The sequence below is a fragment of the Fomitiporia mediterranea genome (assembly GCF_000271605.1).
Source record: "Fomitiporia mediterranea MF3/22 unplaced genomic scaffold FOMMEscaffold_6, whole genome shotgun sequence".
Taxonomy (NCBI): Eukaryota; Fungi; Basidiomycota; class Agaricomycetes; order Hymenochaetales; family Hymenochaetaceae; genus Fomitiporia; species Fomitiporia mediterranea.
In genome coordinates, this window is record NW_006760391.1 from 1623508 (window position 1) to 1646696 (window position 23189).

Here is a 23189-nt window from a genome sequence, read left to right on the forward strand (position 1 = left end):
AACATCATCGTCGGAACGTCCGTCTCCACCAAGAAACCACATTACTAAACGTCGAAGAAATCAAAGCCAACGCTTCTTCAAGTAAGCTATCCAATTTAATACGGGAGGCGCCTTCGGGACGGTCTGTAGCGATGAAGCGTAGGACGTCTTTGACAGTTACTAGTCCGACGAGTTTGCCGTGCTGTTCGACTAGAACTACACGTGGGCTAGATTGATGATGAGTATGGGCATGACGATGAAGAGAAAACGAGATGCGTACCCCATACGCTTGAACAACTGCATGACTATTTCTAATGGTAGTTGAGGCGATACGGTAAGCGGTGTCTAATAAAATCAAATTATAAAAAAAAAGTCATTGTAAAGCCATGGATAAGTAAGTCATGTCCTGGTAGCACCCACCTGGTTTACCCAAGGCCATAACTCCAACTTCTCTGCAGAAGCCCGTTGGCCTATCACTCTCGAGAACATTTCGTCATCACTCGCGACAGCCGGGCCTGTTGCCAGAGTCGCGATCTCTTCTCGGTCGTGGTCGGTTGGCATGGAGTAAAAGGAACACGGTGTATCAGTGGTAGTCCCAAACGATCGCTTCGCCCTGTCTGAAGACGTAAACATATCAGCAAAGATAGAATATTCACGAGGAATATGACGAACCAAGTATGTAGCGCAGTTCATTCCGACCAATGTAACCCAAAAGATGAAAGCGGTCATCGGCGGAGACGATCGGAAATCCTTTTACGTCCGTCTGTTCGAGTTGATTTTCTATAGGCCGATGGTGTCGGTTCAGATGGACAGTTTTATATCGTTATCAACGTGAACAATTGAACGCACCGACATCGCCGACACTAAGACCTGTAGCGGGTAGAGTGTGCAAATCCGTCCGCATAACGCTGGAGACTAAGGACTAACGTTTAACAGTTGTCCTTGACAGTAGCACCAACAATTATTTACCTGCCGCGTTAAGTGTATGGTCTTCCTTTTCCAAGACGGGATAGCCGTTAAATCGTATCATCTCGTCTGCGATGCCGTTTGTACCCAGGAAGTCGCCGACCGCCTTCGTGGCCAACAAGACAATCTTGGATGAAACTCAATATCGATTCCGTTCAGTGAAGAGAATGCAACTTACCATCGTTGGGAGGATATATGTTAAAGCACCAGTAAGCTCAAACATGATCACGACTACTGTGACCGTCATTCGCATGACGCCGCTGCAGTCGTTTGTTAGGGAGTGCTATCTGAGCTTGGATAACGCCATACCTGAGAGCTGCAGCTGCGCCAAGGAGGGCGTACGTTCCAGGTGTAATACAGATCACATCTGGCTTACAAACCGCGAACATGCCCGATTCAGGGTATGCTCTGATATTCAAAGTAAGCTGCTCCTCGCTCTTTGAACGAAAGAAGCAACCACATACATGTACATGGCCTTGACCATAATCCCTATCATCCTGCCAAAGGTCGCTCCAATAGCCATTGACGGGACGAAAGCTCCTGCTGGCACTTTGCACCCATACGAGAGGATGAAAAGGCCTATGCGGATGAAAGTTGCTAGGAAGAGCGAGTTCACCATTCTCCATTGAGCAGACGTCCTAGCAGAAAATCTTGTAAGTAGCGGAACTAAGAACTATCTATCTTTCTTACTGGCAGAGGTGGTCGATATCACCAGCGGTGTCACATTCACGGAATAATATTGCGAGACTCTCCACCATATCAATGCGCAGGAACCGATTGAAGTAACCAATCATTGCCGTGATCGTTGCCAGTGTCACTACTTCTGCTATTCCATGATTTGCTAAGTGTTTCTTGCGGAAGGCGGAAACTTGAACATGGAATTTGACAACCAATGCTCCATAGAGCCCCTAGACAATGATACAACTTCAGTTATATAACCAACACTGATTAGAAGGCGACACTTACTCCGAAGATCCCGATGATAACGAAGAAAATTATTTCAAAAAAATGCCAGTCCCTATCGTAACTAACTTGGAAGAGCACAAGCTTCCCAGTCCGAAACGGATTCATGGCCTTGTTTTTTTTTGTCAATTGAGATGCTTTGGGACAAGTGAAGGGTTTCAACTTACAGACAGAGTCACCGTCGCGACCAACGCACACATAAAGCTCCTCCACATTGTTTTTAGTCCGAACGTATGACTCATTTCCTGGTGATGTACTCGGTATGATGATGCATCTGGTATATTTCACGAAAGACGTTTACTTACCTCAATTGAAAACATTACACCTCCTATTGGAGCACCGAAAGCTACCGCAACACCAGCTGCGCTGGCTGCGGTTACAATATCTCTCATCTTCCCTAAGAGAATATCAATAACTCCGCGTGCAAGAATCAATGGTGTTTGACAATGGTGTCACCTTGGCTTTGAGCAAAGCTTTTGAATAACTGAGCGACGACATAGCCGACACAACAAGCGACATGGACCGAGGGTCCTTCCTTTCCAACAGAAAGTCCCGACGCGATTACTAGGGGCTGATGACCAAAATCTCAGTAATTTCAGAAGGATACGAGGAGAAAGGACATCACTAACCAGCGTTAAACTCTTAATTGCAAGGGTCATTGCACCAAGATAGCCTTTCATTATAAACCCCGCAAGAATACACTTAATCTCCGAGATACCTGAACCAGCAGCATATTTCGCAAAGGTTTTGACGAGGTGAGATGCAATAAAAGAAAATAAACTCTGGAAAGTAATCAGGAAAAAGAAGAGTATAAATCCATGTACAAAAGGAACTCACAGCAAACAACACATATATTAACCATCGTACGGGTGCAACAGAACTCCACGGGTGCCAAGAGTCGCACGCATCTTCATCCCCTTCTATTTCCCAGCAACAGAACTGTTGGTTGAGCCACCAGCCGTCCGAACAGTAACCCATTTTTAAATCTGACAACCATTCCGTAATGATTGAGATGAGTGCAGCATTGATCCCAATGCAAGCACCTTGAGGCGCAGCCATGAGTACGGATTGAGGAGATAGTCTTACAAAGGCGTACCAGCTAAGCTCACAACGAACCAGGACTGTGAAGCAGTAAAGGCCCTTAGAACTTGCGCTCGAATCCAAGACGGGGTCACTTCGCCATTAGGTCCACGATGTGTTGCTTCCACACGCCGGGCTATTCGTAGTCGACGATTACGCTCAAGAATCGAGTCTTCTATCCAATCTAGAGATGTTTATTGTATCAGATACGTTAGCTGTCAAGACTTCACGAAAGCTTGCCTATTGTCGTGAAGTCTTCATAACGGCTAGGATAAGCAAACGGTCAGGCACAGCAAATTTCGGCAACGTGCACAAGCAACATACCTTATTTGTTCAAGTTCATCTGCTTCTGGACTTTCTGCTCGTCGTAACTCGTCCAGAGATGTTCTTTCGGAGTCCATGAATCTGCATTACACGAGTTTGACGCGGAGGAACTTGAACGCGTTCCAGGTTCCAAGCAATCGAGAATGAGGTGGAGGTCACGTTACTCAGATACTACGCTCGGCTTTTCCCGTAGCAAGGATGCTTCCTTCCACCACGAGACACTGCTCATATCATGTCATGCAATAATAAAATCAAACACTTAGCATCAGACAGGAGAACAAGTCGAATAGGTCTCTTGCGACCATGCAATCAAGACCTTTACTGAAGAGAGCAAGATTGATTGTAGCGAGCTTTATCCGCCATACGAACATTGGATCACTCTCTGATCCGGTTTATGTGAGAGGAATGAGTAAGTTTGGGTATCTTCCATGTCTGTTTCTTCTACCTAACCTTCTTCGGTCGTCTGACCTACGGTTCATCCTGCTTGTTGTGAATAAGCTACAAGCTTATGATTATCTTCCGGTAGCCCCATATAACCAATCCATATATCTCACGTCGATCAGACAACCTCGCGTGATTGTCGACCAGGATTTTAGTCCGGCGTAGTTCGGACCCTTGGTTTTCTTACCTCTCCCGCAACACATTCATCCCGGTATGGCTACCAATATTCCGGACGACCGACTATATGAGTATGCGCACAAAGTAAGGGGACAAACAGTTGTCATAACAGGTAAGCACATCTTCCATTCCTGATCGAGAAACACGTTGAGGCCATTTCCTGTGCTTGGGCGCTAGGTGCAGCGAAGGGAATTGGAAGGGAGACAGCGCTTGTGTTTGCACAGCACGGGTGAGTTACATCTCAGCAATACTGATACTTGTATCCCATCAACTGATAATAATAATCTTTATAGCGCCAATGTCGTGATTGGGGACGTCGATGTTGCAGGCGCTGAAGATGTCGTCGCGTCGATCAAGAAGAATGGCGGGTAAGGCTCGGACTTTCCGTTTGACACAAAACACTGGTCTTATTTTTTAATAATAGGGAGGCCATCTCTCAGAAGTGTGACGTGCTCGAGTATGAACAACTAGTGCAGTTAATAGAACGAGCACTCACTAAATATGGCCGAATAGACGCGATTGTGAGTAAAACCAAAAACGATCATATAAAAGTTTCTCATAGCAGTGTAAACGTTTTCCTTAGGTCGCAAACGCTGGTGTTTCAGAAATTGGAAAACTAACTTCTGTGCAATTGAATGAGCAAGGCCTTCCCATGAAGCCTAACCTCAAGACACTACAGATAAACCTCATTAGCGTCCTCCACAGTCAGTTTCTTCTGTATGAAGTAAATATTCAAATCTAATTCATCTCTTTATTTAGCTACCCAACTTGCTTTCCACTACTTCACCAAAAACAAAAATAAAGATTCTTTGAAGGCGCTCGTTCTACTTGGGTCAATGGGTATGTTTGCTTGATTTTAGGATGAGTTTATACTGAATATGCCTGGGTTTCCTAGCGTCAATATTAGGTGTACCTGGTGCACCACTGTATGGTGCTTCAAAGCACGCCCTCATCGGGCTTATGCGCTCCATAAGAGAGGATTTCGCGCTACGCGGACTGCGCGTGGCGACGATTTGTCCTTTCTTTGCTGGTCTGTCTCATTTTCCTGTGAATGTTGTATTCGAGATTTAAATTGAATCAAAATAGATACAGCAATTGTTCCGCCCGCGGTGAAGGTGTTCATGGCCGGTATTCCGCTTGTCCCTGTCCCAAGAATCGCAGGTGCCATTTTGCTTGCAGCAACGGATGAAGCACCCGAATCGAACGGAGCTGCGTACACTCTCCCAGATGATCGTGAAGTGTTCCGTATTCCGCCTGTGCAGATTAACGAGGGTGTCTACAAGATGCTTAATGATCGTGTGAAACGGTTGAAGAGGTAATTCATCAGTTTCCCCAACTACTTATAGCGTTGCATGCTGAACTCGAGGAATAGTGTCGGTCGAAGTGTAATCACCATTGCGACACTAGTCAAACTGGCTGTGAGGTCACCGTTAACCAAGCTACTCGTCGGTGCTGTAGTAGGATACAAGGCATATCAGATCGCGCTTGCCAGGGGTCTAATGTGAATTTGTTTCTATACTCGGGATCGAATATTGTGCAGTCGAACAGGATCTAGGATATCTCAACAGTCGGATGGAATTTCCGTCTTGTCTAGCTAGGATAATGCTTATATATATATCGTGTTGGATAATATCAATACAAATATTGACTTCATGACTTCATGATGGTTTATCCTCTCTGAATCTGCGTTAGTATCAAACCATCCGCCTGATGATTTGTTTGGCTCACCTACGACGACTGTTCTGCACTCGAATAAATAACCAATCTACCGCTGCATTAACTCCCGTTCTTTAATAAGTAATATAATATCAGCACAAAGCATTCTATTACTTGTTGTGAATATCAAACCTACCCTTCAAGTGCGGACATACCCATAACATCAAGACTAGCAAAACGCTCGTGTCGTTGATCAGACTCGTCCCCATACGTACGGCGAGCGCTATCTTTCTTGCCCTGATACCACTGTTCGTAGCTCTCGCGTATCTCTTCTACTGAGAGGCTCTCTGGAGCGTCTTGCTTATTTGCAAGCAGGAGTAATGGAACGTGGAGGATTTTAGGCGAAGAGAGTACGGAATCTACGAAAAGGTTCCTTTAAGCTTTAACGGATGGCGACTGCATACTCGAAAAGAAACCCACCGAACACCTCCCAGCCTTCGTTCAAACGTTCTCGGTCTGCGGCATCTATAATATACACGACAGCATGGCAGTCATCATAGTATCTATGCCAGATGCTCCGTATTCCTGATTGTCCACCTAAGTCGAAGAACTGCAAGATCGTTGACGGCATAGTTATCTTCCCCACTTCAATTAAGTGTTTATTAAGTTTGTTTAGTTCGTGGATTTGAATTGTGTACAACACGTACTGTTTTGTCCTACGGTGGGGACGATCTGGTCTGGTGGAAGGCCGGGTATGCCGGTGTAGTGGCTCTTCACCTTCTCCAGGAAGGTCTGAACTCAAGTGGAATAGTTTCAATAACTTGAACTTCATAACAAACAAAAATATTTATTTGCTCACCGTTTTACCAGCACCATCGAGGCCAAGGATGATAATGGAGAACTCCTCCTTTCTAAGAAAACAATTACGATGTTGTTATAATCTACGTCCTGAAGGAGAATTAAAGGATACTGACTGGGTCAAATACTCATGCAACCCCTTGAGGAGATGATACATGTGAACATCAGGGTCAAGTATTATGCCAGCCAGACGCGGTTCACGAAGTTGGCGTTCAACGCGTGCGTGACAATTCGCTCGCTCGGGATCGCCGCGCGTCTTGGAGGACTCTCTTCGCCACAGAATTCAGTTCCTTACCCCCTCTCTCCTCCATCGCCCAGCGTTGCACAATGGGCTATGTGACGTATTACGCTTTCGGTCTCCCGACGTTCATCGTCGTGGTAATTGCTTTATACCTTCTTTTCACTGGTACGCAACCCTCCCTTCACTTGATTTGTTTACATGTGACGTGCTGACGTTGTACGAAACACAGGCTCAGGAGAAGCTTTCAACGTTGGACGTTTTCTCGAAGAAACAAGTCCGTATGCGTGGGCGGCTACTGGTATCGGCTTGTGTATTGGTCTTAGTGTAATAGGTGCCGGTTGGTGCGTAGACTGTTGTTGCGTCTAAGTTTCGATTTGCTTACGGGAAGTCGTTTTGCGATGTAGGGGAATATTCATCACTGGTTCATCGATTCTTGGAGGTGGCGTACGTGCACCGCGGATACGTACGAAAAATCTTATCAGGTTCGTTGTGTTTACTACACCGCGTTGAGATGTTCGTTTGTTTGGACGAGGTCTAAACTTCCATCCAGCATCATTTTCTGTGAGGTTGTAGCAATTTACGGCGTGGTATGTAATTATTCAAGTAGTATTGAAAGCTGTTCTAATTTGTAATGTGTATCTTGCAGATTATGGCCATTGTCTACTCCTCAAAGATCGAGGCAGTTAGCAACGTCAATCTTTATACTCGAGACAACTATTACACTGGTTCGTCTTGCTTTAACTATATCATATAAACTCAGAACTCATAATTCGCTTATTTCATAGGATTTGCAATCTTCTGGGGTGGACTAACCGTCGGGGCATGCAACCTCCTATGCGGCGTCTCAGTAGGAATAACCGGTTCAACAGCCGCACTCGGTGACGCAGCAGATCCTAACTTGTTCGTCAAGATCCTCATCGTTGAGGTCTTTGGCAGTATCCTAGGTCTATTCGGACTCATCGGTACGTCTTCTTCCTCTTCTCGACAAGGATTTTATTAACTTGATCTCGCATTGCATGGCGTTGTTACAGTCGGGTTACTTATGGTCGGTCGTGCAGGCGAATTCGTCGCCGCTGCGAACAACGTGGCAAGCCCGTCACCTCTGGCACAGTTCGCTCACGCCGAACTTTAGGGCATGATGGCATCGTATCGGTCTCGTGTCGGAAGTGGGGAACGGGACTCTTAATGGCATTGGCATTTGGCTGTCTTGACGTACACTTGAATATTTATTTCACTTTCAATGCACTTACTTTCAATATACATATTTTTCCTTTTTCATTCTTGTTTGCTGTGAAGACTGGACACTTCGTGATTCCTCGGAATTCGTGGTGCACCTTCTCTGACCGAAGAGTTTTATGATTATCGCACGACTTACTTCAGACGAGTATCATATAGTCGAAACAGGCGAAGAACTATTCCATCTCTTGCCTTCAGTCTCGACAATGATTGATATTCACTATTTCATCGTCAAATTTCTTTACATTCGGTGAGCTCAGCATAGGAAACGCAGTACCGTTGAGTTTCATTGTCTACGACTTAATGCAGGTATAATACAATAAGGACGGGGTACGGAGTCTACAGACATGCCGATGCGGCCAACGAGATACAGATAGGGGTACATGGATATAGGGGAAGGAAATAGCAGCAGTGTATCATAAACAAATCGTTAAAAGTCGTCATCATCTAATCGCCAGACATTGTCTTTGACTATCTTGGCTCGTTCTAATAGGTATTTCCCTGGGATCATCGTTAGTTAAGTCAATATTCAAGCTAAAGGCAGAGAGTGTTTAAAGTCTACCTTCTTTGTATTTCTGACTGGTATCAGACGCTTTGACGTAGTACCATCCTAGACGGTCATTACATCCGACGCAAAACACGTCTGAGACGGTGTGCATGCCAGTCCTGCTCATCAAAGAAGTTTGAGAACGGGTGACGCATGATATCTGCTTATGATGATGGACACTCACAAAAGCGGACGGTCCTCTTTCTTGCCATGTTTCACATTGACGGCTGAGTGCATCAGGCTAGCATACGAGTCGAGTTAAGACAGGCAGATATTCTTCAACAGAGACAAGAAGGATACTTGCAAGCCACGACCTTCTCGCCCAGAGAACGACTTGCTAATTAGTTCATCTTGAAGGGTCTTAGGAGGACTGCGATCAGTTGTATGCAGTGGCCACACAGCAATAGACACCGACAATAACAGCAGAGCATTGAGCACAGGCATAGTGTCCCTTGTCTTGATAGATGGATATAACGTGAGTCTTGGTGTCCTCTGTTGGACTAAGGTTTACAGTTGAGGTGTTCATTGTACAGCATCACTGGTGCCAGAGAGTGTGAAGTGATACAGTGATAGGACTTCCCAGAGAGGACCAAAAAGACGAGCCATCACGTGAATATTACGTCATACACAGCTTCCGTAGTTCATTCAGAGTTTGCGACCGTCCATCATCACGGGCGACGAGGGGGCTCATGGAGAAAATTTGCTCACAACATGTGTCATGATTGCGGCTAGCGAGAGTCTGACGCGGGCAGTGCGGAGTAAACGCGGCATAAACGGACAAAGGCTGAGATAGGAGGTCACTGTCTTTGGCAGTGCCCCATTGAGTGCAGCACCGCCGATAGCCCCGGCGCGCATGGGCTACGTCGACCGCCTATGTATAAGCCCGGCATGCAGGGCACATGTGTGAGTGTGGGACCGCAGGGGGACAATGACGCTAAAGGGAAGTGAGGGAGTACTTAATGCGAGTGGGGATGGAAGGCACGGCGACGATGAAGAGGTCACGCTGGACAGCCGGTACGACGTCCGCAGGATCGGAAGGGCCAAGGTGGAGATGTGTGGTGACGTGCATGGGCGTGATGGACTCGGGTCGCGTGGGACGTTCGGCTGCGTGCCGGGGTGGCCCGCATCGGGAAGCGACTGCGATGGGAAAGCTGCGACGGTGGCCTAGGCTGGATGTGCAGAGACAGCCAGGCAGGTGAGCCAAAGAGCAGACGACGCCCGTGGCATGTCGATTGCACATGCGATTGGCGAGGGATTTTGGGGTCTCCGTGTCGAAACCAGAAATCGCGCCGTCATCATCACCGTTCACTTCGCTCTTCCCCCTATTTCTCCCGTGCACAACGCTTATCCCCTCCCACTGCACGGGCCTGCGACGGCCACATCGCAGCCAGTAGTTAGTTAGTCCTGTGTCTGTATTCGAGTACAAGCCGGTCGGAATATATACATGCAAAATAATAAGCACTAGGAGATTGTCGGCCAGAAGCAGTCGTCGCCGTGAGCACAGGCGGTGACGCCGGCACAAAGCGCCACGCCATTCGCCCTGACTTTCCTTCCCCCATCAACAACGCTCTCGCCGTTGCCCTCCACTTCTCTCCCTCCCTCCACATCCTCCTCCTCCCCCATGGCCGCCCCCGCCACCCAGCAGTTCCATTTTCCCTCCCCCCTCGCAGACACCTCGGATGCTATGGCACTCGACTCCGACTCAAGCGACAACAATAGCGGCGCTTCCGATCGTCCTGCCCCTGCCGCCGTCGTCCTCCCCCATCAGCCACAGCCGTCCGCCAACGACTCCGATGCCGATGCGGACGACATGGACGCAGACGCTGAGGGCGAAGACGCAGATGGTGACCCTGACTATGCGTTCGAGGGCGACGTCGAACCTCCCGTCGATCCCTACGCTGCACCCAGTGGTTCGAGGCTATCAAGCAAGGTGCGTCTTTTCCATCCTCACAGTTCATGGCAGAGGTGTATGTGATCCTAAATTTGGAATCCCTCTGCTTTTGCTAGGTTGGAAGCGTATGTCAAAATTTCATATGTTCTGGCTCAAACGCATGATCTCACTCATATACCTCTTAGGGATACGATGACGAGTCCGACGATGGCTCCTTCGCTGATGAAGAATACAGCAAGAAAAAACCCGCTAAAAAGAAGAAACCGTCGAAGCCGAGAGGTTTGTGGCTTTCTGTGGCTTTGTTCATTGACCTTCCGTTCAATTAATTCATAATTCATTAAAAATAGTCTCTGCCTCTAAAACTCCTGCCCCAGCACCACCCCGGCAGGTCGATTCAGACTCAGACTCTGAATATGGGGCACGGTCAAAGAAAAAGAAGAAGCCCCGTATTCCTGATGACAGCATTCGCATGTCGAGCAGAGGTGTGAAGGTCCCAAATTACGTTGATGACGTCGAGAACTTCGAAGAGTTCGAAGAAGACGAGGACAATGCCTACTATGCTGTAGATCCAGGTGCTCAATACGAAGAAGAGCACGAGATCGAAGGTGTTTTCTACCATGCTCGCGATGAAGACCACAAGGATGACCCGGAGGATCTTTGGCATGAGAACATCGTACGAGCCGCTCTCCTCCTTGGCCATCAAATCATGTAGACTGATTACTTCTATTTGCCGCAGCGGTATCACATCAAATGGAAAGGCTTCTCTCATCTGCACAACACAGATGAGAATTATGAATTCCTTAAGCGCTTCCGTGGCCTGAAACGCGTGGACAATTACATCAAAGCCTACAAGCAGTACCAGGCACGCTTGGACGACCCAACTCTCAGCCGAGAAGACACAGAAGCTCTTATGCTAGACAAAGAACGTGAAAGGCAAGACCTTGAGACTTTTAAGACTGTCGAACGTGTGGTGGCGATGCGCGATGCCCCCGGTGACGTCGAATACTTCTGCAAATGGCAGGGCCTCTCCTATGAATTCTGCACCTGGGAGAGTGCCGAGGAAATTAAGGGTATTGCGAAGGAACAAATTGACTCCTTCATGAAACGCGAGAAGGATGGCAAATTCCCATACCGCAGTCAGCACTATCCGAAAGACAAACGCCCCGAGTTCGTCAAAATCAAGAAGGATCCGGATTATGTCGAAGTGACTGGAGGAGAACTCAAAGACTTCCAGCTCACTGGGTTGAACTGGCTTGCGTATCTTTGGAGCAAGGGTGAGAATGGAATTCTTGCCGATGAGATGGGACTTGGCAAGGTGAGCGTGAATTATATCAGACCATGGGACTTCATCCAACTGACTCTGGTGTAGACGGTCCAAACAGTCGCGTTCCTCTCCTATCTCTTCCATCAGCATAATCAATATGGTCCATTCCTTGTCATAGTACCCCTTTCGACTATCACTGCTTGGCAGATGCAGTTCGCCGCGTGGGCACCTGACCTCAACGTCATTTGCTACATTGGCTCGAGTCGTTCTCGAGAAGTGATTCGAAATTACGAGGTCTATGCGGAGCCAAGCAAGAGCAAGAAGGTCAAAATGAATGTGCTACTCACAACGTACGAGCTAATTCTTCGCGACGCGGCGATGCTTGGAGACATTAAATGGCAAGCACTGGCGGTCGACGAAGCACACCGTCTAAAGAACTCAGAAAGCCAGCTCTACGAAGCATTGCGGACTTTCCATGCTGCTTCAAAGCTGCTCATTACCGGGACGCCACTGCAAAATAACGTAAAGGAACTTCTGTCTCTTATGCACTTCCTTATGCCTGAGAAGTGTAAGTCTACTCAATGAATGAAAACAACGTCGACCTCACGCTTTGTGATCTTTTTTTAGTTGCTTTGACAAATGAATTCGATCTCGCGGACGCGGATCATGAGGCGAAGATCAAGGAATTACACAAACAACTTGAGTCGCTCATGTTACGCCGTTTGAAGCGGGATGTAGTCAAGAGCTTGCCAACAAAGAGTGAACGCATCCTACGTGTCGAGATGTCGGCTTTACAGACGCACTTCTATAAGAACATCCTTACAAAGGTACGCCATAAACAATGAATCACTTTGTGTCAATCCTGAAAGCATATAATGCAGAACTACCAAGGCTTGGTCAAGAGCGCGAATGGCAACGGAAATATCAGTCTCTTAAACATTGGTATGCGCTTTATCCGGTCACGTGGCAGGTTAACTAAAGCATGATTTGTACCTTAGCGATGGAGCTGAAGAAAGCCGCGAATCATCCTTACTTATTCGATGGTGCAGAGAACCGCTCCGACAATCGTGAGGAGACACTGAAGGGACTCGTAATGAGCAGTGGCAAGATGGTCCTGCTCGACAAGCTACTTGCGAAGCTTAAGCAAGATGGTCACCGTGTGCTCATCTTCAGTCAGATGGTTCGCATGCTAGACATACTGAGTGATTACATGTCACTTCGCGGCTATACACATCAGCGGCTCGACGGAACTGTCTCTTCGGAGGTCCGCAAGAAGTCAATAGCACACTTCAATGCTGATGGATCATCCGACTTTGCGTTTTTGCTATCGACGCGAGCGGGTGGTCTGGGTATCAACCTGGAGACAGCTGACACTGTCATCATTTTTGATGTACGTTCAGCATGCTTACATTGTCTCAGTTATTGACAATTAACTATTGATACAGAGCGACTGGAACCCGCAAAACGATCTGCAAGCTATGGCTCGCGCTCACCGAATCGGACAGAAGTCGCACGTAAACGTGTATCGGTTTGTTAGCAAGGACACGATGGAAGAGGACGTTCTGGAACGAGCGAAGCGAAAGATGGTCCTCGAATATGCTAGTAAGTTTCGAAGAAGTTTGCGGGAACTTGGTGGCGTCCTAATTGTACCTTTTAGTCATTAATCAAATGGACACGTCCCAGGCGCACTTGAGTTCGAAGTCTGGTACACAATCAAAGGATACTACTAAGCCTGATAACCTCAGCAAGGATGAATTAACGGCTGTGCTGAAGTATGGCGCTCAGAAGATGTACGTACACACTCTAACGTGTTATTGGCATGAGGCTGATGGCATTCTCAGGTTCGACAAGGACGACTCTCAACAAAATAAGAAGCTCGATGATATGGACCTAGATGATATACTTAACCGCGCTGAGGACCATGAGACGATGGCTTCTGGAGGCGATGGTGGCGCGTCGTTGGGAGGCGAAGGCTTCCTTGCGTCCTTCGCTGCCGTGAGCGATGTTAAGAATGACATGAGTTGGGAGGATATCATTCCTCTGGAAGAACGGATTCGTTTCGAGAAGGAAGATGAGGATCGCCGGATGGCAGAGCTTGCAGAGCAGTCGAGAGACCGGAAACGTGCCGTTGCTCCCGTTTCGTATGAGGGTATGGATGTGGATCAAGCACCTACTCCATCGAAGAAGCCCAAGCAACCCGCACCTGTACGTAAGTCAGCTAGCCAGAAGGCGCTTGAGCTGAAGGAGAGAGACATCCGTGTCCTTGTGAGGAGTCTTCAGCGCTGGGGCGATATCCGTCAACGCTACGACGTTATCGTGAGCCTATCATTCTTTCATATTTGTCAAGTTACCTTTGCTTACGGTGTTACCAGGTGACTGAGTCTAAACTGCAAGACAAGAATAAGGCTATGATCTTGGAGACTGCTGATGCAATCATAGACATGTGCGAACAAGAAGTTGAGAGGAACAATGCCGAAAAGCGTGCTCGTATGGCGGCTGGTGAGACACTCACCAACGCACAAAAGAGCAAGGCCGTTCTTGTCACATTCCGAGGAGTCGGGAATATCAATGCGGAAACCGTGTTGTCACGCCATCGGGACCTTCGGATCCTCTACGACTATCTTAGTGCACTGCCTGATCCTTACACATGGGAGTTGCCCATCGAGAACATTCGTCCAACCTTGAACTGGTCTGGTCGCTGGGGACCCAAGGATGATGCGATGCTGTTGGTTGGCGCTTTCCTGTACGGTTTCGGTAATTGGGAACAGATTCAGAAAGATCCCAAGCTTGGCCTAGAAGGCAAGTTCTTCCTCGACGAGGGCAAAAAGGGCGAAGATTCATCAACCAAGCCTATCCCGAATGCGATCCATCTTGTTCGCCGTGGCGATTTCTTGCTTAATCTGCTGCGCGAATACAACGAGAAACTCGTCTCGTATGAAACGTCGATGCGTGCGAAGCCGCTGAAGTCTTCTGTGTCGATGTCGCCACCACCTGTTCATGCCTCGAATGGGATGAAACGCAGGGCAGAGAGTGAAGCTGTGTCTGCTGTAGATGAAGGGGCTGCTAAGAGACGCAAGCGAAGACCGACGCCTACGTTCACGGACTCGGAGTCCTCGGATGAATGGTACGTTGTCAATGGCAAGTCTTATTGCTTTTCATTGTTCTGATTATTTCCTTAGTCCTTCTATGGATGAGGCTGCGACCAAGGAAGAGCTAAGGCCCGTGAAGAAGCAACTGGTGAGTCAACAATCCAGGACTCCTTTTGTCTTCACAAGGTTGCTAACGTGAAGATCACCTTCAGAAACAATTGAAGCTATCTGGAGGCGATATGCCTCGCGACAGCAAGGTTGCGATTCTCAAGGATTCATTAGCCGCCATTGGTCGTCGTATTGATCACGTCTTGGAAATGAAAAAGAATGCGGGTGAGGATGTCGATAGATGGAGACGCCATCTGTGGACGTAAGTCATCTACACATTCATCATTGTGATCAAGTTATTAATGTCCGGATCTGATACAGCTTCGTTACCTTGTTCTGGCCGAAACAAGTGAAGGCGTCCAAGCTTGAGGAGATTCATGCCAAGATGGTGATGAAGGAAGGTGCACCACGACAGTCTTCTTCGGGTTCTGTCAAGCCGCCTCGTCCTACGACGAGCGTAAAAACCAACGGAGCCATCCCAAGCGCGTCTTCCACACCTCCGTCTCATCGTATGAATGGCAGCAAGCCTCACCGGTGAGACTCGGACGGACAAGACAGACGGTATTAATTCACTCCGCGGTTTCCCTTGTTTTACCCCCTTCCTGTGTATTGGTGTATACATACATTGGGTTTTCTCTCATTTCGTCTCACCCCTTCAAGTTGCCTGATTCAATGCATGCAAAATCATATTGCCATTTTAGTAGCTCTAATCGTTACCTTTCTATTTCTTTTTTTCGTTTCTCGGAGTTGGAGTCTCTCTCTCCCCTCAATTAACATGCTGGTAGTGATTCTTTCCGTCTTTTCATAGCGCAATCTCAATATCTCTCTTTCTATGTTTCTTTTTCTTTTTCTTTTCTTTTCTTTGTGTATCATTTCTCTCTACCTACATGTGTATATTTTCATTGTTTACTTTACACCTTTGTGGAAGGCGGTCTTACAAATGTAGATTGCTGACTAGAACAATACATTGCTGTCCATACCCCTCAGGCTCCCCACTATTTAGCAATTAGCAATGTCAGACTCTTAGCCACAATGTTTCTTACGACGTTGGAGGCAGTGCATTATTTTATTATTGATTTTTACTTTATCTATCGAGGCCAGTAAAATAACTACTACTGCAATGGTTACTTTACCATCCGTGCTCGTATTTAGGTAGTGAAACGACCAAGACTCCCTCTCGATCTTGAGCGGTTGGTTCACCGAAATGAGACCAACATGATTTACAGATCTTGAAAGGCGTTTGACCGAGTCGGATGTCATTGACGATTGATAGGGCAGCGGGGACGCGGCTGCAGGACATACAGAGGTCTATGATTGGTGGTGCGATGTGTGTGGTGAGAGGGTAGCTGGATGGTGGGTCAGTGGGATGTAGCATCCTAAAAGAGTGAAAGATAAGTTAAAAATACAATTTGGTCATTTTTGTTGTAGTTGAATAAACGCTGATGTTTTTTTTACGTACCGTATACTATCTACAACGAGGAAGTGTTCACAAGAGCCTTGGTGGAGTAACCAATATGCTTGGTTCACGCGGAGTGAGAGGTCTGCGAATCGTTGGTCGTACATGCAGGTGCCTTTTGTTAGGTGTGGACGTTTCTTTTCTGGGAGTAGTTCTATCTGTTTGAGAAGTTTACTGTAAGAAAAATAAAATATAATAAGTTGTATTATATGTCAGTATTCGTTCTGAGATTGGAACGGGGATAAACGGAAGAACGGAAAAACAATACTAACTCCGAGTAATCTACCTCAGCCATCCCATCCCCATATACAACACCTTCGATACATACAACGGCACCACGGTGTGGCGGCGAAACAAAGTCGGCGGAATTATCATCATCCTCGGAAGGAATTTCATTCGACGGACACGGAATCACGTCGTACAAGTCACCTAGGGTCTGCGAGGCGAGGACAACGTGTTGCGAAGAGCGGGAAAGATGATTACCCCAGGACAGACGGTTATAAATAGATATGACTAAAATAGCATCGGTTTCTCCTTGTGGATGTGGATGTGCGGATGAAGACGGAGATGTTCGGTCCTGTGAAGAACATGATGCTTTCTATAGCATCCTCATCATCAGCTTGATTGTACAAAACGAAAGATGTTAATGACGGATTTACCGGTTTTGTTAGCGTATTGAGATCTGAGTTTTTGGGCGGTCGTGTAACGAAAGCGGCGTCAGGGGGATAACTATGGTGACTTGGTGAGCGATTGGTCTAAGGTTATCAACCATAGCCAGGGGAAGTAATGAAACGCACGACCAGCACGACAGTGCGATTCGTTCTAGGTTATTCCGCAACTGTTGAACTTCGGAATTCCATTGTGTTGGTATTTCCCCGCAAGTACCAGATGATGGTAGTTTACTAATCCGTTTTCGTTTTCTGTTACTTGATTTGGGAGGGTTCAAGGTTTGACTGGGACTACTAGCGTCCGCAGGTTTCGGCGGCGCAGCTCGAATTGAATGAATTGCATCTTCGTGGCTTCGGATGAGAAATGAGTATTGGAATGGACTTGAAAGAGTTTGGTTCAGAGAGGATTCCAAGTCGGCGACACTGCGTGTGAGAATTAGAAGAATACGACGACTATGGAGGGCGACAATTCCCACCTACACTCGCGTTCTATTGCACGTTTCGTTTCATTGGAGAGGTCACTCCACGAAGTCGCACGGTGGGCGTAGCGCGCCGCAGAGGAAGAATGGGACAAGCACCTTTGGATGAATCCGGAGGGAGAGATAGGGTGAGAAGACGGACCGATGAGTGCCTCGATGGCATAGGAAGCAGATGCGCTCATGACTAGTGGTAGTGAACTGTGGTACTGGTTAAGTCGAGCGAAGTGCCGCGTGAAAAGTTGCACAGGATATATGTGCAGCGGCGATGACGATCCTCACGCTCGGACGTGGACCTTGATGTGCGGCGTTACGCGTGACGGTAACTATTCACCCTTGTAACGTTGCGACCTCCCACTCCCGACCTTCCCACTGTCGTTCTGCTCCTTCTCCCTCTCTTACCTTTCGTCATTCACTCCTCCCACTCTCATCCCCGACGCTGTCGATAGCATACGCGCTCTGCGCAACGTGCTGGACAGGCAGCACACATGATCCTCCTCGAAGTCGTCGATGCCGAACGCCGTAAAGTCGTAGCCGCCTTGACCGGATCCGACGAGGGTCCCTCCAGACGCAGAAACGATGTCGTCCGCCAACCAGAGGCTTCTGGCTCGGGCACAGACCCGCCGGACTATGCTACCTCACAGGCTCAGGCTGAGAATCAGAAGGGAGACGAGGAGGACCTGAAGAAGCCTGCAACCGCTAAAAGATGGACTGACAGACGCCTGGGGCGGTTTATAGTCTATGCTTTGATCATTTACCTTGTACTCAGTATTTCGATTGCCGTTCCTTTATACATCGTGGTACGTCTTGTAATGTTTCATATCCCTGCCGAATTTCTCTGACTTGTTTCTTCATTAGTTGCGAAATAATGAAAGGAAAAATGCTTTCAACAATGCGGAAAATTGGATGAAGGAAGGCGCACCACCCCCACCCCCACCTCCCGATGTTTTACCGACAGATGTGCTGGCTTCTCCCTTCTTCTATGGCTACCCGCTCAATTGCAATAATTGGACATATGTTGCTGCATCTGGCCCGGATAACGGATTCTACACGTGAGTAACAAAAGCAACTTGTTAAGATCGTCAAACTCATGGCTATTAGGTTACAATATTCTCTACCTTTAAATGAAGCGGTGTATGTCCGGTCGAACTTTTCCGACCTCGATGATGAGGGAGACATCTTTTCGCCGATGACTGGTAACATACGCGTCAGTGTGGGAAATGATACTTCACAAACGAATGCGACCGTCACCGTTAAGATGAAGGACATCGGACCCGCAACGAATGAGTCTAGTACTTGTCTTATGGGTGGAAATGGGACATGGGGTGTCGCTATATTCGTACGGGCGAATTAACTGGCCAACGTCTGTATGATATTGATAATTTTTTAGGTCCCTAACAATCCGGACGAGTATAAGTTCTTCTTTGACGTGGACTTTGTACTCCCCCCTCACTACGATCATCCCCTCGGTACTCTGGCTACCTTCATGCCTCTGTCCAACCAATCTTTCTCGTCACTGGACGCCTACCCGGATTTGGGGGATCTTGACGTCAGAGGGTCTCTGGGTTCCATTAACATTGAGGTAAGTCGACTTCCTTGAAAGTCATATAGTTTTCCATTTTTATGAATATCCCTATGCCTTTCAGTCGGTACATGCAAACAATATCCTAGTGAAGACGTCTGCTTCGAGCATAACGGGAACATTCAACGCCTCGAACACACTCCGATTAGAGACGGTCCTGCGGTATGTCCAGCTTATCCAAATAAGTTCCGCATTGTCTCACCATCCGTAGACCTATTACAGCGAACATTTCGATGTACAACGATGGATTTGAGTCGCCTCCGTCGATAATTGATGTTATGACGGGCAACAAGTGAGTATCTTCGCCAGGGAGATGTTGTCAGGTAGACTGATCGTGTATGCCGATTTGTAGTAGCGTGAATTTAAGTGTTACCTTGTACGGGCCTATGAACGCCAGCGCCTACTGTTCTCCGACATTCATGAGCAACGTACGAACGTTCAGCGGTCCGATAGACGCTGCATATTACCACGACTCTTCTCTCCTTTCTTCCGTCCTCTACGCTCGTACATCAAGTAGTTTTGAGCCAGCTCGAGTATTCGTGGATAGAATATTCGAAGGTGCGTTCATATTGTAGATTACGGTGGGGAGATATGTTACTTACGGATGAACAGGAACATATGATGTCCAAACAACTTTGAGTGATGCCATCGTCAATCAATCGTCGGATCTTGTTGATCCTTCAGGTGCCGGCAGGAATAGGCAGTACCAACTAGACTATACTTCGCCGACTCGATCATATGGCTGGGTAGGATGGGGCTTACGACCGTCAGATAAACGATTTTGGCAACAGGGTCACATCGAAGTCGAGTCAAGCCTAGCGAACGCAGAGTTACAGCTCACCGACATACCATATTATGGTGGTGACAACGATGACGACGACAAAGTAAGCATGGTGAAGTCCCCAAAAGACGATAAGGACCCGCATAGATAGCCCGTTCGTTTCGTTCCGTTCATTCGTTTCTTATGGGCTTTCCGCTTTGCTTTGACATATCTTACTTATCCTTTGGGCATGTACTTTGATGTATTTTATCACATTCATTTCATTTCCTTCGCAAGTTTTGTTTTTTTTTCTTTTACGCAAGCAAAATATGATAGTTTATTGCATTATTTGATCCACTTACATTCGTGTTTTGATGACGTTCCTTGATTTGGTAACGGTGATCCACCACAATTGAAGATAATAAAAATAATATAAACGTCTCTTACTTCAAACTTCAATCTAGAGTGACCCGAAATACAACATGCTTCAAGAGTTAGGAAACTCTCGACTCTACCTCTGTCAGCGACATAATCGATAGGGCAGACGAAGAAGTAAAAACGTTGCTACCGGGTTACAAAGATATACAAGCCAGCTTATTCACTTACGCCGAAATGTCTAACGATGGCGTGCTCAAGACGAATAACTTTGACTTTTCTCTTTCGGTGGACATGCAAGCAAACACTACAAATACCCGTACCTATCTTGAATCTCCTTCCCTGTATTTGCCAGCGCTGCAGCTTTTGCCTGGATCTTACAAGCCGTCTGAATTTTTAATTGGCTAAGGATGGCTAACACTCCGCACGGTGGTGTGCTCAAGGTACGTCCGGAATGGAATGCATATACTGAGATGCACTGCTGATTTTATTTGCTGTTAATTGTTGTCCCGTTTGACAGGACCTCCTTGCTCGCGACGAGCCGATTCGTGAATTGCTAGCAGCTGAAGCGCATGGTCTGAAGGAAATTATCCTTACAGAGGTGCGTAGCAAATATCCTGATTTATTCCATTTGCACGGTTTATTCACGGATGCATGACAGAGACAACTATGTGATCTTGAATTGACGATGAACGGTGGTTTCAGTCCCTTAGAAGGATTTATGAACGAGAAGGACTACAATTCGTATGTGCTTTATCTGATTATCTAGAATGGTAAAGACATGGTGCGCTGAAGTGTGATTGGCATTTCTCAGTGTAGTTGAGACGTTACGACTAGCGGACGGTACACTGTTCCCAATCCCAGTTACCTTAGATGTATCGCGAGAGGATATCGATCGGTTGGAGCTCGCACCAGGTACTCGACTTGCTCTGCGAGATCCCCGCGATGACGAGGCTTTAGCTATACTAACTGGTGCGAATTAAGATCTGTTAGCTGCTATAATTTCAAGGCTCATGCATTTATAATTAGTTGAGGACATATACCAACCTGATCTCGTCAAAGAGGCTATCAACGTCTTCGGAGATGATGACCCGGCCCACCCTTCAGTTGCGTATCTCCGAAATCGCGTTAAGGATTTCTATATTGGAGGCAAAGTCCAAGCCATCCAAGCACCGACTTATTTTGATTATGTTGCATTGCGCTGTGAGGAGTACATTCATTTCCAAGGGCTTGCTTGATTCTTATAATAAATGCGCATACAGATACTCCAGCCGAACTTCGAGCCCACTTCAAGAAACTCGCATGGCGCAAAGTCGTCGCGTTCCAGACCCGTAACCCAATGCATCGTGCTCACCGCGAGCTCACAGTGCGCGCCGCACGCCAACGACTAGCAAACGTACTCATCCATCCTGTAGTCGGGCTGACGAAGCCCGGTGACGTAGACCATTATACGCGCGTGCGCGTCTACGAGGCAATCATGCCAAAATACCCTAATGGTATGGCTCATTTGGCTCTGCTTCCACTTGCAATGCGCATGGCTGGACCGCGAGAGGCTGTTTGGCATGCGATTATCCGCAAGAACTTTGGTGCGACGCATTTTATTGTTGGTCGGGATCACGCGGGACCGGGGAAGAATAGTCAAGGAAAGGACTTTTATGGACCGTACGATGCTCAGGAACTCGTAACGAAGTACCATGAGGAACTGGCTATTGAGATGGTTCCATTCCAGCAGATGACGTACCTCCCGTCGACAGACGAGTACCAACCGATTGACGAAGTCCCGAAAGGTGTTCAGACGTTGGATATTTCTGGGACAGAGCTTCGAAAACGTCTGCGCACGGGAGCTGCAATTCCGGACTGGTTTAGCTATGAGTAAGCTTATTACCTTCCCCGCATCAGATGAGGAGTCTGATCCACCATGCCTTGTCTTTTCATAGTACGGTTGTCAAGGCCCTTCGTGAGAGTTATCCTCCCAGGAACAAGCAAGGATTTGTTCTCTTCTTGACAGGTTTATACAATTCCGGAGCCGACAGGATAGCGAAAGCTCTACAGGTGACACTTAATCAACAAGGTGGACGTAGTGTATCGCTATTGCTCGGCGAGACTGTCCGTTCGGAGCTTTCGGCAGGTGTGTTATTCTTCTTTCCACGTAAATATTTGATGGTCCATATTGATTGTACACGTACGCTGTCTTCTTTGTCAGAGCTCGGCTTCTCGCCGGAGGACCGTCACAAGAATCTCTTGCGGATTGCGTTTGTGGCAGGAGAATTGGCACGAGCTGGAGCCGCGGTGATTGCAGCACCCATTGCTCCATACGAGCGCTCCCGTGCAGCGGCCCGGGACCATATTATTCATTCTGCCGCGTCAGGCAGCAATGTGTATACTATTCATGTTGCGACGCCTCTAGAGCACTGTGAAGCGACTGACCGCAGGGGACGTTACGCGGCGGCTCGACGGGGAGAGATCAAGGGATTCACAGGTGTTGACGACGTGTACGAGGCGCCTGATCGCGCAGACATCACTGTCGACGTCACGAAGCAGAGTGTGCCGGAGATTGTGCACAGTAAGTATTTGATCTTTTTGGAGCTTTGTAATGAGGGGCTCAAACTTCTGTCTGTCTGCAGGTATTGTTCTTCTGCTGGAGACGAACTCGCTTCTATGAGACTCGTTGTAGTGTGACTGCTGTATACAAGAGCTACGTTACCTAGAGTAGACAGAATAAAAAGAGAGGACTGCAGAAGGTACTTTAGATGCTGGGAAAAGAATAGAAAAGAAAAAGAAAATCAATATGATGTCGATCAAAAGGATTAGATGTGGTGACTAATATTTCCGTATAAGGGAGGGGTGTTTTGGCCCTGGCATGTCGCTTCGTCGTCGTCTCCTGCACTCGTCCTCGAGCGTGCCGTCCTCCCTTTCTTCTTCCTCCCTTCTCGTTCTCATCCATGGCCGCCGCGTCCGTCACCTCCACCCAGCCCCCTACCCAGCAGAAGGACCCGTCGCCCAAGAAGCCTCTCGCCTTCACCAGTAGTTCTAGTCGTAAGCTCTCTAAGAA

At 47.5% G+C, this 23189-nt stretch overlaps 9 protein-coding genes across 9 annotated transcripts; 5 read left to right on the forward strand and 4 right to left on the reverse strand.

The window, feature by feature from the left end:
• Window positions 1–4: 4 nt before the first annotated feature.
• On the reverse strand, window positions 5–3410 carry FOMMEDRAFT_107818 (uncharacterized protein; the record flags this gene model as incomplete). Its single annotated transcript, XM_007266470.1, has 19 exons — window positions 3313–3410; window positions 3229–3254; window positions 3005–3172; window positions 2746–2951; window positions 2538–2690; window positions 2365–2479; window positions 2214–2305; window positions 2076–2153; window positions 1912–2019; window positions 1636–1853; window positions 1410–1583; window positions 1255–1353; window positions 1124–1205; window positions 949–1072; window positions 829–894; window positions 652–759; window positions 400–596; window positions 260–324; window positions 5–206 (listed from the first exon to the last, which is right to left on the reverse strand). Exons 1-19 carry the CDS (start codon window positions 3387–3389, stop codon window positions 5–7), a joined length of 2358 nt encoding a protein of 785 aa, XP_007266532.1. The 5' UTR covers window positions 3390–3410.
• A 440-nt stretch (window positions 3411–3850) lies between these two features.
• FOMMEDRAFT_122885 (NAD-binding protein) lies at window positions 3851–5525 on the forward strand. Its single transcript, XM_007266471.1, has 9 exons — window positions 3851–4042; window positions 4108–4159; window positions 4224–4298; window positions 4355–4451; window positions 4514–4634; window positions 4690–4770; window positions 4826–4960; window positions 5017–5245; window positions 5303–5525. Exons 1-9 carry the CDS (start codon window positions 3967–3969, stop codon window positions 5433–5435), a joined length of 999 nt encoding a protein of 332 aa, XP_007266533.1. The 5' UTR covers window positions 3851–3966; the 3' UTR covers window positions 5436–5525.
• A 63-nt stretch (window positions 5526–5588) lies between these two features.
• On the reverse strand, window positions 5589–6616 carry FOMMEDRAFT_167968 (P-loop containing nucleoside triphosphate hydrolase protein; the record flags this gene model as incomplete). The annotated part of the gene is made up of 7 exons (XM_007266472.1): window positions 6561–6616; window positions 6446–6497; window positions 6294–6378; window positions 6067–6231; window positions 5783–6005; window positions 5659–5718; window positions 5589–5607 (listed from the first exon to the last, which is right to left on the reverse strand). Exons 1-7 carry the CDS (start codon window positions 6599–6601, stop codon window positions 5589–5591), a joined length of 645 nt encoding a protein of 214 aa, XP_007266534.1. The 5' UTR covers window positions 6602–6616.
• A 97-nt stretch (window positions 6617–6713) lies between these two features.
• Window positions 6714–7941, forward strand: FOMMEDRAFT_20071 (vacuolar ATP synthase proteolipid subunit). The gene is made up of 7 exons (XM_007266473.1): window positions 6714–6850; window positions 6915–7026; window positions 7090–7167; window positions 7236–7272; window positions 7332–7410; window positions 7471–7647; window positions 7717–7941. The coding sequence occupies exons 1-7, from the start codon at window positions 6772–6774 to the stop codon at window positions 7815–7817; spliced, it is 663 nt and encodes a 220-aa protein (XP_007266535.1). The 5' UTR covers window positions 6714–6771; the 3' UTR covers window positions 7818–7941.
• Window positions 7942–8244: 303 nt separating this feature from the next.
• On the reverse strand, window positions 8245–9132 carry FOMMEDRAFT_146639 (yippee-domain-containing protein). Its single transcript, XM_007266474.1, has 5 exons — window positions 8884–9132; window positions 8773–8828; window positions 8653–8709; window positions 8484–8587; window positions 8245–8422 (listed from the first exon to the last, which is right to left on the reverse strand). The coding sequence occupies exons 1-5, from the start codon at window positions 8992–8994 to the stop codon at window positions 8352–8354; spliced, it is 399 nt and encodes a 132-aa protein (XP_007266536.1). The 5' UTR covers window positions 8995–9132; the 3' UTR covers window positions 8245–8351.
• A 957-nt stretch (window positions 9133–10089) lies between these two features.
• On the forward strand, window positions 10090–15358 carry FOMMEDRAFT_134031 (transcription regulator; the record flags this gene model as incomplete). The annotated part of the gene is made up of 15 exons (XM_007266475.1): window positions 10090–10398; window positions 10545–10638; window positions 10707–11032; window positions 11096–11674; window positions 11729–12191; window positions 12251–12450; window positions 12505–12565; window positions 12622–13013; window positions 13069–13225; window positions 13281–13413; window positions 13465–13939; window positions 13996–14747; window positions 14803–14860; window positions 14925–15082; window positions 15142–15358. The coding sequence occupies 15 exons, from the start codon at window positions 10090–10092 to the stop codon at window positions 15356–15358; spliced, it is 4374 nt and encodes a 1457-aa protein (XP_007266537.1).
• A 591-nt stretch (window positions 15359–15949) lies between these two features.
• On the reverse strand, window positions 15950–17605 carry FOMMEDRAFT_156180 (uncharacterized protein; the record flags this gene model as incomplete). Its single annotated transcript, XM_007266476.1, has 6 exons — window positions 15950–16196; window positions 16280–16450; window positions 16549–16874; window positions 16936–17005; window positions 17074–17367; window positions 17421–17605. 6 exons carry the CDS (start codon window positions 17603–17605, stop codon window positions 15950–15952), a joined length of 1293 nt encoding a protein of 430 aa, XP_007266538.1.
• A 120-nt stretch (window positions 17606–17725) lies between these two features.
• Window positions 17726–20115, forward strand: FOMMEDRAFT_20075 (uncharacterized protein). Its single transcript, XM_007266477.1, has 8 exons — window positions 17726–18220; window positions 18279–18472; window positions 18522–18759; window positions 18811–19002; window positions 19067–19164; window positions 19214–19294; window positions 19355–19560; window positions 19615–20115. The coding sequence occupies exons 1-8, from the start codon at window positions 17909–17911 to the stop codon at window positions 19932–19934; spliced, it is 1641 nt and encodes a 546-aa protein (XP_007266539.1). The 5' UTR covers window positions 17726–17908; the 3' UTR covers window positions 19935–20115.
• Window positions 20116–20496: 381 nt separating this feature from the next.
• Window positions 20497–22894, forward strand: FOMMEDRAFT_146642 (ATP-sulfurylase). The gene is made up of 10 exons (XM_007266478.1): window positions 20497–20580; window positions 20658–20738; window positions 20799–20881; window positions 20907–20921; window positions 20952–21109; window positions 21167–21340; window positions 21400–22009; window positions 22075–22265; window positions 22341–22700; window positions 22762–22894. The coding sequence occupies exons 1-10, from the start codon at window positions 20548–20550 to the stop codon at window positions 22797–22799; spliced, it is 1743 nt and encodes a 580-aa protein (XP_007266540.1). The 5' UTR covers window positions 20497–20547; the 3' UTR covers window positions 22800–22894.
• The last annotated feature ends 295 nt before the right edge of the window (window positions 22895–23189 follow it).

Excerpts from the sequence above, each read along its gene's own strand:
- FOMMEDRAFT_122885 (XM_007266471.1), top strand. The coding sequence starts at position 3,967 with ATGGCTACCAATATTCCGGACGACCGACTATATGAGTATGCGCACAAA. Across the intron at positions 4,635-4,689 it reads CCTCATTAGCGTCCTCCACA|CTACCCAACTTGCTTTCCAC; the intron begins GTCAGTTTCTTC and ends CTCTTTATTTAG. Across the intron at positions 5,246-5,302 it reads CGTGTGAAACGGTTGAAGAG|TGTCGGTCGAAGTGTAATCA; the intron begins GTAATTCATCAG and ends CTCGAGGAATAG.
- FOMMEDRAFT_20071 (XM_007266473.1), top strand. The coding sequence starts at position 6,772 with ATGGGCTATGTGACGTATTACGCTTTCGGTCTCCCGACGTTCATCGTC. Across the intron at positions 7,168-7,235 it reads CGTACGAAAAATCTTATCAG|CATCATTTTCTGTGAGGTTG; the intron begins GTTCGTTGTGTT and ends ACTTCCATCCAG. Across the intron at positions 7,648-7,716 it reads AGGTCTATTCGGACTCATCG|TCGGGTTACTTATGGTCGGT; the intron begins GTACGTCTTCTT and ends GCGTTGTTACAG.
- FOMMEDRAFT_146639 (XM_007266474.1), bottom strand. The coding sequence starts at position 8,994 with ATGAACACCTCAACTGTAAACCTTAGTCCAACAGAGGACACCAAGACT. Across the intron at positions 8,588-8,652 it reads AAAGAGGACCGTCCGCTTTT|GACTGGCATGCACACCGTCT; the intron begins GTGAGTGTCCAT and ends TTTGATGAGCAG. Across the intron at positions 8,423-8,483 it reads CAGTCAGAAATACAAAGAAG|GGAAATACCTATTAGAACGA; the intron begins GTAGACTTTAAA and ends CGATGATCCCAG.
- FOMMEDRAFT_20075 (XM_007266477.1), top strand. The coding sequence starts at position 17,909 with ATGATCCTCCTCGAAGTCGTCGATGCCGAACGCCGTAAAGTCGTAGCC. Across the intron at positions 18,221-18,278 it reads CCGTTCCTTTATACATCGTG|TTGCGAAATAATGAAAGGAA; the intron begins GTACGTCTTGTA and ends TTTCTTCATTAG. Across the intron at positions 18,760-18,810 it reads CATGGGGTGTCGCTATATTC|GTCCCTAACAATCCGGACGA; the intron begins GTACGGGCGAAT and ends ATAATTTTTTAG.
- FOMMEDRAFT_146642 (XM_007266478.1), top strand. The coding sequence starts at position 20,548 with ATGGCTAACACTCCGCACGGTGGTGTGCTCAAG. Across the intron at positions 21,341-21,399 it reads TGATTATGTTGCATTGCGCT|ATACTCCAGCCGAACTTCGA; the intron begins GTGAGGAGTACA and ends ATGCGCATACAG. Across the intron at positions 22,266-22,340 it reads CCGTTCGGAGCTTTCGGCAG|AGCTCGGCTTCTCGCCGGAG; the intron begins GTGTGTTATTCT and ends CTTCTTTGTCAG.